This window comes from Eumetopias jubatus, unplaced genomic scaffold, assembly GCF_037043125.1.
Source record: "Eumetopias jubatus isolate StellerSeaLion01/CBP00866 unplaced genomic scaffold, mEumJub1_p1.0 scaffold_1, whole genome shotgun sequence".
Classification (NCBI taxonomy): domain Eukaryota; kingdom Metazoa; phylum Chordata; class Mammalia; order Carnivora; family Otariidae; genus Eumetopias; species Eumetopias jubatus.
In genome coordinates, this window is record NW_028274807.1 from 109,427,102 (window position 1) to 109,443,885 (window position 16,784).

General features: G+C 35.3%; 1 protein-coding gene across 15 annotated transcripts in view; it reads right to left on the reverse strand.

The window, feature by feature from the left end:
- MBNL1 (muscleblind like splicing regulator 1) overlaps window positions 1–16,784 on the reverse strand; it is a 201,574-nt gene that overhangs the window by 112,153 nt on the left and 72,637 nt on the right. For 4 of the 15 annotated variants that reach the window (XM_028103152.2, XM_028103151.2, XM_088025728.1 and 1 more), the window contains exon 2: window positions 391–510. The exons of 7 other annotated variants lie outside the window; for them this stretch is intronic. In XM_028103152.2, the coding sequence (XP_027958953.1) occupies window positions 391–396 (6 nt within the window). In that variant the 5' untranslated portion in view covers window positions 397–510. Of the gene's footprint in view, window positions 1–390; window positions 3,495–16,784 lie in introns of those variants that run through there. 4 more of the 15 variants (XM_028103155.2, XM_028103154.2, XM_088025729.1 and 1 more) reach the window with 2 other exon arrangements.

Sequence of the window (16,784 nt, forward strand, 5' to 3'; positions counted from 1 at the left end):
GGAGGAAAAACTGCTTTCATATACTAAAAAGTCATATTTTTTTTAGATCACTGTGGGTCATATGAAAAACAAGAGTAAAAATTAAGTAGTGGAAATTACAATGGAAACTTTGTTCCATATACTGAGGTATTTAACAAACTTCAGGATTAGTATCTTCAAGTAGTAAAGCTGGGAATACATAGGAACTTCATTTATGGAAGATATATATATATATAAGATCACAGATCAGGTCACAAGTGTGAAAACTAGGACTCCCCTCTAAAACAACATTCTGATGTTCAGATAATCAGAGGCCATTTTCCAATGGGCGCCGTGTCAGTCCTTGGGAGATCAGCCCTTTCCCAAAAGATACCTTTGTGAACTGGCTCCCCATATGCCTTATTCACTCACCAGCATCCATTAGCCAACTCCATGCTTTATCTTCAATAGATAAGATACAGCTTCTTCTTGCCATGGTGCCATGAAAAGGATCCAGAAGGTTCCCTTTAAACAACATTTCCTGAGTGACTGCTGTAGCACCAAGAGTAAAGGATGTGCCAGGTCAGCCCCTTTTCCTTCCCAGCAGTATTAGCAGCAGCGGCAGCAGCAGAAGCTGGAGCAGACCGTTTAGACCCAACTCCTTGCAGGATGCTAGCCAAAGCACTCTTGTTTACTCTACACCTAGACAGAGTTTGCCCGTATGTTTGCACCTTTCCCAAAGTGTCAAAACAGGTGTTTTCCTGTGATCACGCTTAAAATCTGCTCCCCAAACAAGGTGATAAATATACTCTTACTAGGAAATTTTAAATTTCTAATTCTATGGAAAACATGTTCTTAAAGGTTTACTTTATTATAAGGAAGCCTTGATGAATCCTTTTAGGAGTTCATTCGCCCTCCTCGCTTCTAATAAGCAAGTGGATTGCCCTAAAATTTCCTGTTAATGAAAGAAAGGATGTTACCATATAAAATAAATGCCATCATGCAATACTGGTCACCTCTTTCCTAATGCTCTATCTGCCTTCCTGGCATAGAGTCACTTTTTGCAAACACTGTTTTCATAATCTTTACAACACTCCCAACAGATGGGGAAATATCAGGTCTTATGATCTTTATTTTACAGAAGAAACAATGACTTCTTTGCTACTATATTTTATTCTCATTTTGATGTTATTGATGAGTTGGTTTTACTTCCAGTACTGTTCAACTTAATGAGTGGCTAGAATATGGCCGCGCAACAGAGGCAGGCAGGTAACATCATTAACAAAGCATTTCCTTTACTTAACTGATTGATCCACAGCTAAAATCCTATAGATATAGACAGTATCTAGAGACTTTTAAAAATATCAATAGCTCAAAAAAACTTTCAATAGCTCAACCAAGGATAAGTGTAATACTATTTATATAAATACTATTTACTTATTAGAGCATAACCGTATAGAGTTATAAATACCAGAACACAGAAACATTGTTCCCTGCATAGTAGAGAATACGAATTCTCATTAGCAAAATGGAAACCCTACATACACAGAATCCTAGTATATAATGTTTCTTGTATATTAATACTTTTCATGTTCACTTCATCATCAAAGTAATAACAGGAACAATCATTAACACTTATTGAATGCTCACGAAGTTGCCAGGCATTGTTCTTAGTGCTTTAAACGTGTGATCCCATTTAATCTTCACAGCAACTACAGATCATATATTATTACTGCCTCATTTCGCAAATGAGGATACTGAGGTTCCGTCAGGTTCCATCACACGTTTAAAAGTCACAGAGCTCGCAACTGACACAGACCCAGGTTGTCCAGTTCAGAACTGGAGGTCTTAAACATTTTGCTAAAACTGCCACATTCGTTTTGGTTTTCATTGCTTTGTGTATTGCATGTATACCTTTAACAAGATAGACATTAGAAAGTGTTTGCATAAAATTAAGATTTAATGATGGCTAACACGTATATGGTACATATTGTGTGCCACGAAAATTCCGTAAGTTCTTGACACGCATGTATTATAAGGTTCACAACACCCCAACAAGGCAGACAGGCTCCCATTTCGCAGGGTACATCAGAGGAATCGGAGGCCTAGAGCATCAAGAGAGTTGCCAAAGGTCATACAGCTACTAAGGAGCGAGTGTAGTGAACTTTGGATCTCGGGAAGGCAGCTCCTAAAGTTGTGGTTTTATGCCTACACCTATCCTTCACTGCCTCTTGAAAGCTGATGGCGTTTTACACTTAAAGAAAGGGAGTAAGAAATGCCAGGTCTGGCCGGAACCCTGGTGGGCAGAGGATCTGCTATTCCTGTCTTTTTTCAAAAACTTAATATGCATCCATTTATATGATATACAAGTCTACATCCATTTCTCTTAATGATGTTTACTAACAAGGAATTACACGTTTCATGTGATTCTCAGGTTTTAAAAAAAGTCAAGGACAATTTCAGTATCCACATTTTTTTCAAGTATATCATATCTTCAGAAGCACTAACAGGGTGGTAACATTATTATCAGCACAGTACTGGTCATCCTGTTTGGGGGATTACCACTGTTGGCAGCCATACTTCTATTTCATTCCCATCATTTAATTATACATTTAATTATGTGCAGGACCAAGACAATAATTATGAGATTAGAGGAAGCTGCAGAAATCTGAGGATCATCCCTTGAAGTATGGGCTGAAGCAACCCTGGACCAGGATACCTCCTTGAATATTCAGCAGCTGAAATGACCTTCTTTGAATTAGCGCTTAAGGACACAAAGCCACCTGGGTCACCTCAGCTCAAATCAAGCACTTAACGGTCACAAAGGTAAGAACTGAGAAACCAATGAAGAATACTGAGACCTATGTCTTTAATTTGGCAGCAAGCCTAACTCTCTGGACTAAGTTTGGCTAGCTTCAGCTTTTTTGGCTTTAACCTAATATAAATTAGCCCAAGAAACCATGAAAACTTCAGAGAGAAAATATAGTTATGGTGAAGGCATCTACCCTCTCAGAATTTAGCCACAAGCTATAAGAAATGCAGCCATTTGGTGGCATTTAGCAAGAAGAAATTTAGGTGCCCATGTGGCACCAGCTTGAGGTGATGCATTCGAGCCTATTTACTCTCGATTATTTTTAAAATCAAGAGTTTCCAAAGAAGGAAGATGACAATTCTTTACCCAATTTCTAGACAATTATCTTCTCTGCAGAATTCCTTGAGTGGTGGCATTATACATTGTACCCACATAAGCTTGATTCACTCTTTGGCTGACAACAAGATTTAAATTTATCTGTCTTCGATGTTAACACTAAATTAACACAAAAGTTATTCAAAAGTTCTTTAAAAAACACATTCTGACATCTTTTGGGTGAGAAAAAACAAAGTAACCTCATAGGCTTTTACATAAGATAGATCATAACAAATTATTTCTATGACCTTGGCCCTACTAAGTGATATGCTAGGAAGATCAGGCCTCATTTATGCAGTCATCTGAATATACATATATATTTTTTTCTGACTGTTAAAGTTATATACTGTTCAAGTTACCTACCGCAGCTACAATTATTATATATATATATGATTATACATATATATATCTCCAAACATATATATATTTGGATATATATTTTTTCTGACTGCTCAAGTTGTATATTGTTCAAGTTATCTACTACAGCTACAATTATTATTTCTTGCTGATGTTAATGACAGTGCAATTAAAACTGTAGAAATACAAGTTTGGGTCATTTTAAGACTTTACGTTCAGAAAGATCTCAAACAACACAAGTCATAGTTGTAGATGAATACATTAGCTGCTTCTTATTCATCAGCTCTTACTGGGTATACTCTCTTTTATTTAATTCCTTGAACTTGGCTTCATCTGGAAAGAAATACATTAATAAGCACCAACTCTAGGTCATACTTAGATCAAAACAGGTAAGGTTTCAGTGAGCTACCCAATTCTTCTGAAACTAAACAACGCATTATTACCAATCCTTAACTAATACCAAGTCAGTCAAGTATAAACTGGTGACCTAAAAGTGAAAAGCTCTAACTGTGCATTATAAATTCCTGAGTCATTTTGACCTCACAACTTTATGCTTTAAATAAACCTACATGCTAGCTAAAGAAAATCTACAAGGAACTCAGTATGACTTAGTGTTTCCAAACCAGGAAAAGGAAGGACTTTCAGTGTTCGAGATAACGTTTGTTTTCTGTAGTCTGGAAAATAAACATTTCCTATGCAGTTAAGCACAGAGATTCTGTGTGTGTGTGTGTGTGTGTGTGTGTGCGTTTGTGTGTGGAAAGTGCCTGTGTTTGTGTGGGTAAGGGTAGAGAGACAGAGAGGAGGAGAGGAGAAAAGAGAAAGATTTTTTTAGTAGTATTTAGTGTTCATGTAACACCAAATTTTGTGCTGGAGTTAGAATTTATCTCAGCAAGTTATGTGCACATGAACCATGAAAGAATTGCAATTTGCCAATAAAATCAACAGGAAATGCTTACCAGATCATATATATCACATTTCTATTAATTCAATGATACAAAATGATATATTACATATATAGTTACATCAAGTAATATAAGTCTTGGGTCTCTAAATTGAATTGATTTGTTATCTTTATTTCAATATACATAAGCCATTTTCTGCATTTAAATAATACCAGTATTTTTTTTCCTGATAGAAGAATAAGTGGGTTTTGTCCTGATACTATGCTTATATAACACTAGAGATATCTACTTTATTTTAATACATTTCACGTAATTTATTGCTTACTGGAGTTACTAAGCAATGACCGAGAGAAGTAATCTTTTGTATTTGTCAAGTATGGATACATATGTAACCTATTAAACAACAGTTTAAGTTGTCAAGGCATGAGTAAGGTCTTCTACTGCAACCATCCATCTTCCCATGTGTTAGTTGGAAATGCATCATACAAGCCTCTGTTCCATGTCTGGGTTCAAGATTATGAATTAAAAAACACAAATACCACCTCCATGTCAGGGATATGGCTACACCTACTAGTTCAGTTAATCCTCATTGCACAACTTTGAGGCAAGTATATTACTGTTCCCATTTGACAGATGAGAACATTCAGAGAGGTTGGAAAATCTGTCCAGCAAAATCAAAATGCCCCTAATACCTTGGGTAGAAACTAGGGACTAGTGGGATTACACACACACACACACACACACACACACACACACACACACACACACACCTTGCATTGGTTACTTTCTTGTTTTCTGTTATAGGGATTGTTATACATATTTTTTAAGATACACAGAGAGTTGCAATTTATATTTTTAAGGATTTATAGAAATAATTCTTAAACTATTTGGAGACTGCTACTCCTTCAGTTGTCAGATAAGAAAATATAAACGGAAAATTATTTCAAATCAAATAGCATACATATTTTAAAATGCCCAGAAGGCTTTTACTTTATCCAACACCCGAAAATAGTAGAACACTAGTTTGTTTTAAAAGAAATACATTTTCTTTACGCACGCTTGACACTGCTGGCTGACCTAAGCCAAGTCAACTCGGCTAAGGAGTAAACATTCTTTAATTTTTACAGGGTTCTTTGAATGTCAAATAGAAAATTTCCCCATTTTTGTTTTTGTTTGTTGTGAATATGAACTTTATATTGTATAATTAAATGCAACCAGTATTATTCCTTTTTTAGACCCAGTTTCACTCCTAAATTAGCTCCTGTCTGTCTCTTAGCACAGGCACTTCCAGTTCTACATTCCTGTTTAAAATATTTCTTCCCCCTCTCTCCACCTTTTTTTTTTTTTCCCCTTCCAGAAATGACTAATCTTCCTGTTATTCTACTCTGTCAGTTTTTCCCCTGGTATTCTTTTCATGTTGCGTAACATTTACTTTTCAACGACTCCTTTCAGAATTTTACTACTGTATCCTTGATGCTAGCCTTCCGTTTTCAAGAGATTAAAACAGTCAATATTTATATATTAGCAAGCTTTTTTGTCAACTTCTGTGCTATTCAGATTAAGCTATCTCCTCAAGCCAAAAATGCAACTATTCTTTCAACTGACATAATATAAATGTCCATTTGTTGATCGTCAAAGTTAAATTCAGTCTAATCCCCCGTTACCAGACACCACAATTAAAGGCCTCAGCTTTTTGTCTCCTTTCAAATTTCCTAAGTGTTAGCAAAGCAACATAATGCCACTTCTTTTTAAATTTTCTTAAAAATATAAAATAAAATTCTCTTGCTTTCCAGGACTTCTCCATAACATCATAAAACATGTTAGCATAGACTTACAAGCAGAATGTAAAGTTTTTCATCTTTCTGATTTTCAATTGCAAAAAATTATTTTAATTATATGCCAAGAATCTGACTTCTACCCTAATTTTAAGTGATCGTAACAGCTATATAGCTATATACTATCTGAACATGAGTAAAGAGTAGAGTTTCTATCCTAAGAGAAAATATCTGAGTTTTAGAATTACAGTGGTTATTTAAATATACCTAAAATTTATGACATAATATTGCATACCTAACAAAATGTTAATCATAAGATTTACATAGTCCATTTTTTGGCAAATTCAATATTATATTCATTTTCTCATAGTCATAGAATCCCACAGGAAAAGCAGTATCTTACTAGTCCTATTTACACTGGCTATTCACACAAGAAGATGCTCACAAGGTTTTAGAAACTGTACATTTTTCTAAAATCCAAGAACACCTTTAAAAATCCTGAAAAAATATACTTTAATTACAGGAGATAAAGATATCCCTAAAATATCACCCTCACTTTCTGAAAATAAAAGGCAAATAAAGTTCAAATATTTGCTTAAGTTAAAATAGCATAAGCTCTTCCTATTTACTTTTAGTCTTGGGGGAATCCCCATTATTTCCTCTTCTTACTTTTTCAAATGACAAAAACTAAAACTTCCTTGTTTGTCACATATAATGCCCTATATGTGGGTATAACATTTTTCTTTGGGTCAGCACAAATAACTTAAATTTCAAGCCTCTTTATTGTCCCTATTTCAGACTCTAGGGCCAGGGACTCTAAAGTCAGCTAAAACATTCTTGGTTAATATTTATCATATAGGACATCAAATGTTATAGTAACCCAAACCAGATTCATATACATGTTTATTTTTTTAAATTACATCACATTTTATGTAGAAAACAAATCCAAACTATATATTCTTGAAAAAGGCAGGGCTCATGTCCATGTCCCCAGCAACTAGCACAGTGCTTACCTCTTCCCACTCCCCCAAAAAAGATGCTCAATAAATATCTTCTAAGTGGATAAATTCAATCATATAGGGGTATATTATGGTAAATAAAAAAGGAAGGACAAGATACTTCCTGGCACCATGGGAAGTAATATTCTCAAAATGCATTAATCAAAAAAAAAGAGGATTAGGAGAAATCATTCAAAGAATATCCCCAAAGGAAATTTTTTTAAAGATTTTATTTATTTATTTGAGAGAGAGAATGAGAGAGAGAGAGAGACCACATGAGAGGGGGGGAAGGGTCAGAGGGAGAAGCAGACTCCCTGCTCAGCAGGGAGCCTGATGCAGGACTCGATCCCGGGACTCCAGGATCATGACCTGAGCCAAAGGCAGTCGCTTAACCAACTGAGCCACCCAGGGACCCTCCCCAAAGGAAATTTTATCAAAATTTGTTAGAGTACTTTGAATGAAGCTGTAACTATACTTAGGTCTTATATTAAGAAAAAAGTTAATGTCTGATTCTGAAATTGATAAATAAAACTAATGCATTTTCCCCACCTTTCTAATATAAACCATATTGTGGAGGTGCCAATTAGTTAGTAGGAAAAAGTTCTTTATAGAAAAATTACAGGTAATTAATGTAGGAAGAATGATATAACTAAAAGTCACCATCCTGCAATCCCTAAAAAAAAAAAAAAAAAAAAAAAATGAAGCTATGAACTGATCAACAATGAGGTGAAACCACTGGTCCAAGTCTGATGAACTTTATAGGACTGGCCCAGGCTGACCTGAACTCACTCACAGATTTCAGCATCATTAAAAGTGGGAACAACAGGGCACCTGGGTGGCTCAGCTGGTTAAGCAACTGCCTTCAAGCTCAGGTCATGATCCTGGAGTCCCGGGATGGAGTCCCGCATCAGGCTCCCTGCCCAGCTAGGAACCTGCTTCTCCCTCTGGCCCTCCCCCCTCATGTGCGCTCTCTCTCTCTCTCTCTCATTCTCACTCTCTCAAAATAAATAAATAAATCTTTAAAAAAAATAAAAAAATAAAAGTGAGAACAACAGAAATTATGCCCCCTTGGTGTGATGCAATCGAAACTACAGAGCACCATGTAGGAAGTATTCTCACCAAATAATAATAAATTGCATTACAATTGAACTCAAGTCTAGCTTCAATTTCTAGTCTACAGAAAATCAGGGTGATGGAAGAACAAGGTAAACATCACTATAAGGAAACAATTAGCTAAATTTAGAAGCTCAAATCTTCATGACAATGACTGAAGTTTTCAACAAATAAAGGTATGGGGAGAAAAAAAGGAGCAGAAATTATCATAGAGTAGGAGAATCTTAAAAGATGTAACATCCAAATGGAGTATGTAAATCCTGTTTAGATGCTCATCTGATCACTCCACCTATAAAAAGGCTCTTGCAGTGACAACAGGGAAAAATTGAACAAAAAGTGGGTACTAAGTAATATAATGCAATTATTATCAATTTTCATAGATTTGGAAATAGAGTTACATTTAAAACACGTTCTCATCTGTTACAGATACACACTAAAAAAGTTGTAGGTATACTAATAGGATATCTGAGATCTGTTTTAAAATACGTCAAGGATAAAAGGTTATGTGTAAGGTAATAAATGAAATAAGATGGGTAAAATGTTGACTGATGCATACAGGATACATGTATACAAAATGCTGATTCATACATCAAAAATAGTGTTATAGTTTCTCTAATTTTGGATATGTTTGAAAATTGCCATAATAATGTTTAAAGCTTAAAAAATATCACCACAAACAGAAAGCAAAAGAGAATGAGTTAAGTTACCATCTGGAAGAATAACCAAACTTTCCATTATATTTCTGACCCAGAGTCACAAAGCCTAGTGGACAAGCTAGACTTTGCTTCTTACAGTATGATTTGGCTGACCTAACTCAATTCATTTACATCATAAATATAATATCATAAATACCATAAACATAAACATAAATATCTCTATCTGTAACAGAAAAACGACTGACTTAACCTACTTCAAAAAATCACACACACACACACACACACACACATACACACACACACACACGGAAATAAATTATAAATTTTAAAAAATCTTAAAAATATAGATATCATTATTAAAATGCTTTCTTGTTCACCTTCATGTCACATGTATATGTATTATAATTCAACCAAATGTTAATGTCTTTATAAGCAAAGTCTGTGTCTTATTCTTTTAATCAACAACCATTCAACATATGTTTCTAATGGGTCTACTACATATCAAGTATTCCACTAAATAGAACACAAAGGTGGTGAAAGAGAGGGAGGAAGGTACATAATTACCATTCATGTGCCAAAGACAGTTACAGAGATATGAATGGGGCATACTACAGACACAAAAAAGACAAGACAATAACATGGCCAGGGCTAGGGTGAGGAGAAACTTCCTAGTGGAGTTAATATCTAACCTAAATCTAAATATGAAAAAACTTTACAAATATTTTAGGAAGGAAAAAAAGTTCTAAGGAGAAAGAAAGGACAAAAAACTTTAGGTTGGAACAGCAAAAAGAGCTTCCTCTTTTCCAACAGGGCACTATCACTAATACTCAATGTTACAGGCACTGGGCCTCAATCAGTGACCCACTGGACTCAACAAAATGCTAAATACTTAGTAAGGGATCAATAAATATCTATTAAGGTACAGAGAGAAACGGTAGTACTATTTGAGTGCTCACTGGGCACCAGGCATTTTGCTAATATATTGAGATAAACATATTTCTTTTTTTTTAAGATTTTATTTAGTTTATTTGAGAAAGAGAGAAAGTGAACGAGAGAGAGAGAGAGAGAGAGAGAAGGAGCAGGGGGAAGAGCAGAGGGAGTGGGAGAAGCAGGCTTCCCACTGAGTAGGGATCCTGATGTGGGGCTCGATTCCAGGACTCCAGAATCATGACCTGAGTCGAAGGCAGATGCTTAACTGACTGAGCCACCCAGGCGCCCCGAGATAAATGCATTTCTTATTCAACCTCACATCAACCCCAAGGTAGGTCCTAACTTACAGATTAGGACACTGGGGCACAGAAGGGCTAAGTAACTTGCTCAGTCACTCCATTAACAAGTGGTATATTAAGCGATGTTCTGAAGGTTTCAAACAATGTGGAAAGAAAATATCTGGAAATAAAATTCTACATGGCTATTCTACATGGTCAATCAATTAAAAAAAGAAAAGATGACACTATAAACAGTGCTAAGTGTCTAAGTGGCTTTCTGGAGAGGGAAGGACCTTGAGTTGTGGATTTGTCAATTTCTATGATGTAAATACTCCCACCATGGCCAATTTCAAGCTGCCGACATGACATCACTTAACCTGGAGTTGGGAAGAAATCTTTACGTGAGCCAGCTCCAGCACACCACTGGGGCCATAGCCTTCAACAACCCATTCAGGTAGAGAGTTATATTAACAGGCTGATTATATGATCAAGAGGATAACAAGCAAATCAAAGAAAAGGTACAACCACTAGCTTATACATACAAGTAACAGCCAATTCATGTTTGCAATGAATGAACTCCTAAGGAGTAGAATATAATGTATGAAAGGCAATGAGATTCCTCAAGGAAATATACATTTTCTGTGAACAAAGAGCTGACACTTAAAAAAGTATTCTTTCTATGTGATTAATGAACTGTGATTACTAAGTGATTTCCTACTAAACTATTCCTCTCTAAGGTAACACATAAGAGGATTTATTTCTAATTAGAAAAGTTAAAAATGAAAACACAGTTGAAGGAAATTAGTTGATTTGGGTCATCAACAGACATGGCAACCAAAAAAGGGGAGATTACTTTTGCATACTCTGTGTTTTACGAGCTTCCTGCCATATACAAGGTGTTGAATGATACTGATCAGAAGGAAGAAGAGAAAAAAAAGCCAATCATAGAACTAGATTTATATACACTAGTCTTACTTATAGTTAAAGAATATGCAGATATATGTATATAAAAGGGAGTTCACAAATGATTAATATTAGTGTATTTACACCATTGCTTTAAAAAACACTCCTTTAGGTTACTCATTTAACAACAGCACTGAAAGAATAAGCACAGTTAAATGAATTTTACATGTGTACAAAAGGGAGTTAGAATTATTAATATTAATATATTGCTCCTACCTCCTTACAAAGTCCCTTTATCATTGAACAAGTGTCCAATAAATAAATACATCTAGATAAATTTTTAATGAAATATATAAAATAGATTTTTCACATAGAATGCAAATATAATGTTGAAGAGAAGCAACTGGTGATTAGCAAAGCAAAAAAATAAAAAGATAACTTAAATACAAATTTCTTGAGATGTCTTGCAACGTTAAACCAGATGTCTACATTTTGGGCATGTGGGCAGTCCCAAGACCTGGGACTGAATCAGGCTCTCATGAACCTGCAGCCTATCTATTAGTTAACAGAATCCTGGCTTCAAGAGACTCCATAGGAAAACAAACAAACAAACAAAAAAACCACAATTCATTAGCACCTCATTATGCTATTTAATACACATGCAAAACAAATGCAAAAGATGCTTCTGAGCCTTGTTAAGAGTCTCAGTACGTTGTTTTCTGATGTTCTTGTCTCAATAGTAAGTCCTAGACATCTTTTCCTGGGTCAATTTGACTATTGATTTTTACTCATAATGCTTATCAAAGGCAGAAAGATATCACTTTTTTAGTCTAATGCCTTAGGGGAGAAAAATTCATAGAATAAATGATTTAAAATGAAAAAAAAATCAATCAACACTGCCTAGTACATAAAATATCTCAAACAACCAATTTTGTTACTTAATTAAATTAACAATTTTTTCAGCCCAGTTATGAGACTGAGATGAGAGTATAGGTATATATTTTTATCTTTGTGATATCACAATTAGTTGAGAAGTAAAAATTCAAGTCAAACAATTCTAGTGTTCTACATACAATGCTGATTTCATTTCCTTGAATGAAAGAGGCCTTTCAAAGAGGTGACTGCATCAACTTTTAATGAAATGTACAGTCTAATTTATAACTGTGACATCTACAATTAGTTTGTTTTTTTTGTAAAGCTTGGAGGTGGGATCAGGAAGGTTATAGCATGGATCAGGAAGGTTATAGCCTGGACCAGGAAGGTTATAGCCTGGACCAGGAACTAAGATTCCAACTGGCACTCCACATTTCACCCCATTTTAATAATAGCAAAGTAATATTTACTGGAAGTTTACCATGTGTCAGGCCTATGGGCAGACACCGGAGATTCACAGATGACAAAAGGCACAGTCTCTGCTTTTAAAAAAGCTTCCGGACAGGGTACATGGGCGTTCAAACTAACTTCAATGGTATGAGAGTTCTAATGTGTCTATTGACACTGCGTTTTCATGCAGTAAAATAACCTTATAAGTAATATATGTGTTTTCGTATTTCTATACAATGGTAATATTACCTAACTTATTAGAATCCTATCTAAAACGAAAGTGAATAGGCTTTGGGCCAGAGATTAAGAGACTGCCTTAGGTGAAAATTATTCTGTCCATATGTAAAAAACAAACAAAACAAAAAAACTCAAGGGAAAACAAATACTACTATCTCTTCCACTTAGTTTGAAAGTGGATCTGACTACACGGTCTTTTGAAATTAACATGTCACTACATGCTATACAAATAGGAAGGAAGGCCTGAAATAGAGATACGTAGTTACTGATACTAAACTCCTGACCATTTCCATGATGAAGAATGGCATACCGGGCTCAATTTGCTATCTCCTGAAAATTTTCATTATTTCCCAGACTGCAAGATTAGAAAATTAGACTAGCCTCATAATTATGAGCAAACAAAACAAACATAGTGGGGAGGTCTTCTCTAAATTCATCTCTTTTGCTCAGGACAGTAAGTATTACTTCATTCCAAGGGGAGATGCTCTATATAGAGTCCATATCTCTTTAAGATTATTATCAAGGCCTTACCTTTTCTGAAAACACACACTGTTTGCAGAAAAGCATGCCAAATCTAAAATAATGGATCAGCAGAACTTATTCTCCAAGCAGATGACATTTACAAATTGTGAATCTCCTTGAAGAGGGCCAATAAGTCTCAAGGAGTAATATATCTTAATGTTCAAGTGGCGATTGCAGCATTTGTTACCAGCTACATAATTACTCCACTCTAACCCTTAATGAGCCTGAAGTACTAAATTTTTAATCCACCCCCCCATGACCCTCTTCAAAATGGATAAATATAGGTTTCTTCTCAAATACTTAATTGCTAGGATACTGGTATCAACACATAATCTGGATCATTTTTGACCCTCTAGAGCTTTTTATTTCTTTTTAAAACAGCTTATATCACATAGTTCCTAAAATAATTACTGGAGGGAAAAAGTCATGAGCAGGTTAACAAGGGGCAGGGCCTACGCATTTATACTTTTTAGAAGCCTAGACTCTCTTTTCTGCTTCAGGTTGAAGATTTACAATACTATAAAGTTTTCACATTTGGAAGGCAAATTTTTTTTTTCTTTCTAAAAGTAAAGTGTGGAGAAATTTAAGGGCAACAGAGATACATGGACCTCCCTATAAATAATATGTATCTTTGCTATTATTATTTCTACAATAAAACAACAATAATTATAGTTGCTATAGTTGCAGTCTGGTGCCCAGAACGTTCCTCTCATAATAAATACCAACACTGATCTAGGCTCTTCTCAACATTCTCAGTAGAGGGGTTTTTGTTTTGTTTTGTTTTTTTTAAAGGAAGGAAGGAAGGAAGGAAGGAAGGAAGGAAGGAAGGAAGGAAGGAAGGAAGGAAGGAAGAAAAGAAAAGAAAAAAGAAAAGAAAAGAAAAGAAAAGAAAAGAAAAAGAAAAAGAAAAGAAAAAAAACAAAACACTGATAATATTGCTATCCTGGTAATATCACTTCTCCCTATGCAACTTTTGAAGGGTAAATATTATTCTACATAAGCTTGATACTTTTCTAACAAAGCACTTTTATTAACAGAGAGTTAATATTGTTACAAAATAACTGTTTTGCGCCACTGGCCCCACCAATTATCATTCCACATTAGAGACATGGGCTGTATGTACAGTCATGCATCAGGAAGCCTGACCGGGTCCCTACGTTCTGCCTGTACAAGATAACACACAAAACATGGAGTAAGTGCAAAGAAAGGCCTGTTCCAGAAATTTACATCAGGATAACATAAACACAATCCATTAGAGTGCCAGAGCAATTTAACTGCTTGGGTCCTACCATAAATGAAGGATGCCTTAGAGAAATACTTTTTATAGTTATATGTTGCTGTCCAACAAATGTCCCATTCCATGAAAAAAAATCCTCTAACATTGAATTTAAAGGCACATAAAATCAGGGCGCCTGGGTGGCTCAGTCGGTTGAGCATCAGGACTCTTGATTTTGGCTCAGGTCCTAATCTCAGAGTCCTGGGTTCAAGCCCCACAGCATGCTCCCTGCTCAGCAGGGAGTCTGCTCGAGAGTCTCTGATTCTCTCTCTCTCTCTCTCTCTCACTCTCCCCCTCTGCCCTCTAAAATAAATAAATAAATCTTTAAAAAAAAACACATAAAATCTGCTCATAATTATTGGTCATGGTCAGGAAGAAACACTGCTTTCAATTCATCAAACACTTAATAAATGGCAAGGATATTCAAAACACCATACATACAGAGGTGATTGATGTAAGCTTCCCTTTCTTAAGGAGCTTAAAAGCTAGTGTGAAAAAAAAGAAACACAAACAAATGAACTGTAAGATCAGGTATTATGTGATTTATCCTGTGATACACAGAATGCTAGGGAAAAGTAGACAAGAAAAGTTATTCATTTCATGGAGTATGTCTCATTTGATAATCATTGTATACTGAGGGCCTCTTATGAGTAAGGGCACAGAGACAGAACTAAATTTGTCCGTCACCTGAAACCACAGGTTGGCTACAGATCCAAGAGTTTAGCAAACAAACAAAAAGCATCCATGTAAGAATCAATTGGCTATGCAGAATTTGCAATATAGGGTATAAATACAAGGTATTGTAGATTTTATTATAATCTTAAACTGTGTCCTATTTCTTCTTTTATTAGTTAGTTTTATAACAAACTCAGGTATATACATACATACTTTTTTTTTTTTTGGAGAGCCTGTTATTAAAGAGCAAGACACCATAAACCTTTAATGCCACCAGTAATCAAGGCATCAGAAGAGTCAAGGAAGTTATTCACCTTTAATAGCAGCAAACAGCAGTGACTTGACCTTAAGAGCAGTTTTCATCAACCAGGTGTGTCAGTCAAGCCATTTTCATGAAATGAGACAAGATATTCCAGTTTTTGCTGGAACCTATTGACTAGTCATATTTAAAGGGTCCCGATGATCTTAGGATCTTTATGACTATAATTGGGCCCTAACCTCACTGGCGGCTCCTTGGTTCCCTAAGCAGTAAAACAAATGGATTGTATGATATTGTTTCTAAAGACTCTTCTAACTGCAATCCCAAGAATCTATGGATCACTGGGATTGAGTTCAATATTAAAAGCAATAAAGGAAAGAACTTCTTCTTTTTTCATGGAAAAACCTAGCACCTGAGGTTTTTATTCTTAAAATTTTTATAAAGCCTCACTTGCCGTGGAGTCTTTGACTACTGAGTGATTTGTCTTGACAGTTACTCTGGTAAAAACTTTAAGTGGAATCACAGCTAAATCCCAATTTTCTTTCAAGTTCCTTCAAAAATACTAGAAACGCTTCCAACAGTACAAATAAAAATGAGATTAGTAGGTTATACTCCAAATTTTCAATATTAACCTCATATTGGAAAATCATAATAATCAAGGGTACTTAACTAGCCAGGATATTACAGTTCGAAAGCTGGCTGCAGTCTGTGAATCACTGGAGTGTCTTTTAGTTTTTAATCTGTATTGATTTTATTTCTATACTTCAAATTGACATAAGAGCTAGTCATGGCTTAGAAACAAGATTTGCAGCCCATCCTTTCAAAGATCTATGCGGTAATGATAAACCCCGTGGTTGGAATCCATCAAGCTAACACTGAGCACTGTCCCTGGGTGAGGAGTTGGTGCTGGATAATGCGTCTTTTCAAACCACCCAGAACAGAATCCGTAAACCCACAAGCAAATGATTTTCTATCGATCAAGTCCTATTTCATTCAAATACAGTTTAAAACTACATGGTGGAATAAATGCAGTAACTTTATCAACCTAAAACATTTTACCTTTAAGATTATGATGATGCGGCTTTATTTGTGCTACTAGAATTAAAAAAAAAAGTTCAAGAAATAAAATGGCCAATGTTCTGCCATGACGGCTGAGTTAAAACTTATAATGCTATTACATAATTTCTTGTTGAGTTTCAAGACAATATTCATTAAATAACTGGAAATGTATGAAGCAGTATCCTTTTAAGGAGTTTTGTCATAAGATAAACACATTTTAGTGATCAAATCACTTTCAGAATGCTTGTAACTTGAGATTTCATTTTTCTTCCAACAGTGACCTGTTTTTCTCTACAACAGTTACTCAGAAAAATATTTTCAGCTAGTCATAAGAATGACTTCTTTAGAAGCCCTTTCCTTTGTACTATTAAACAGT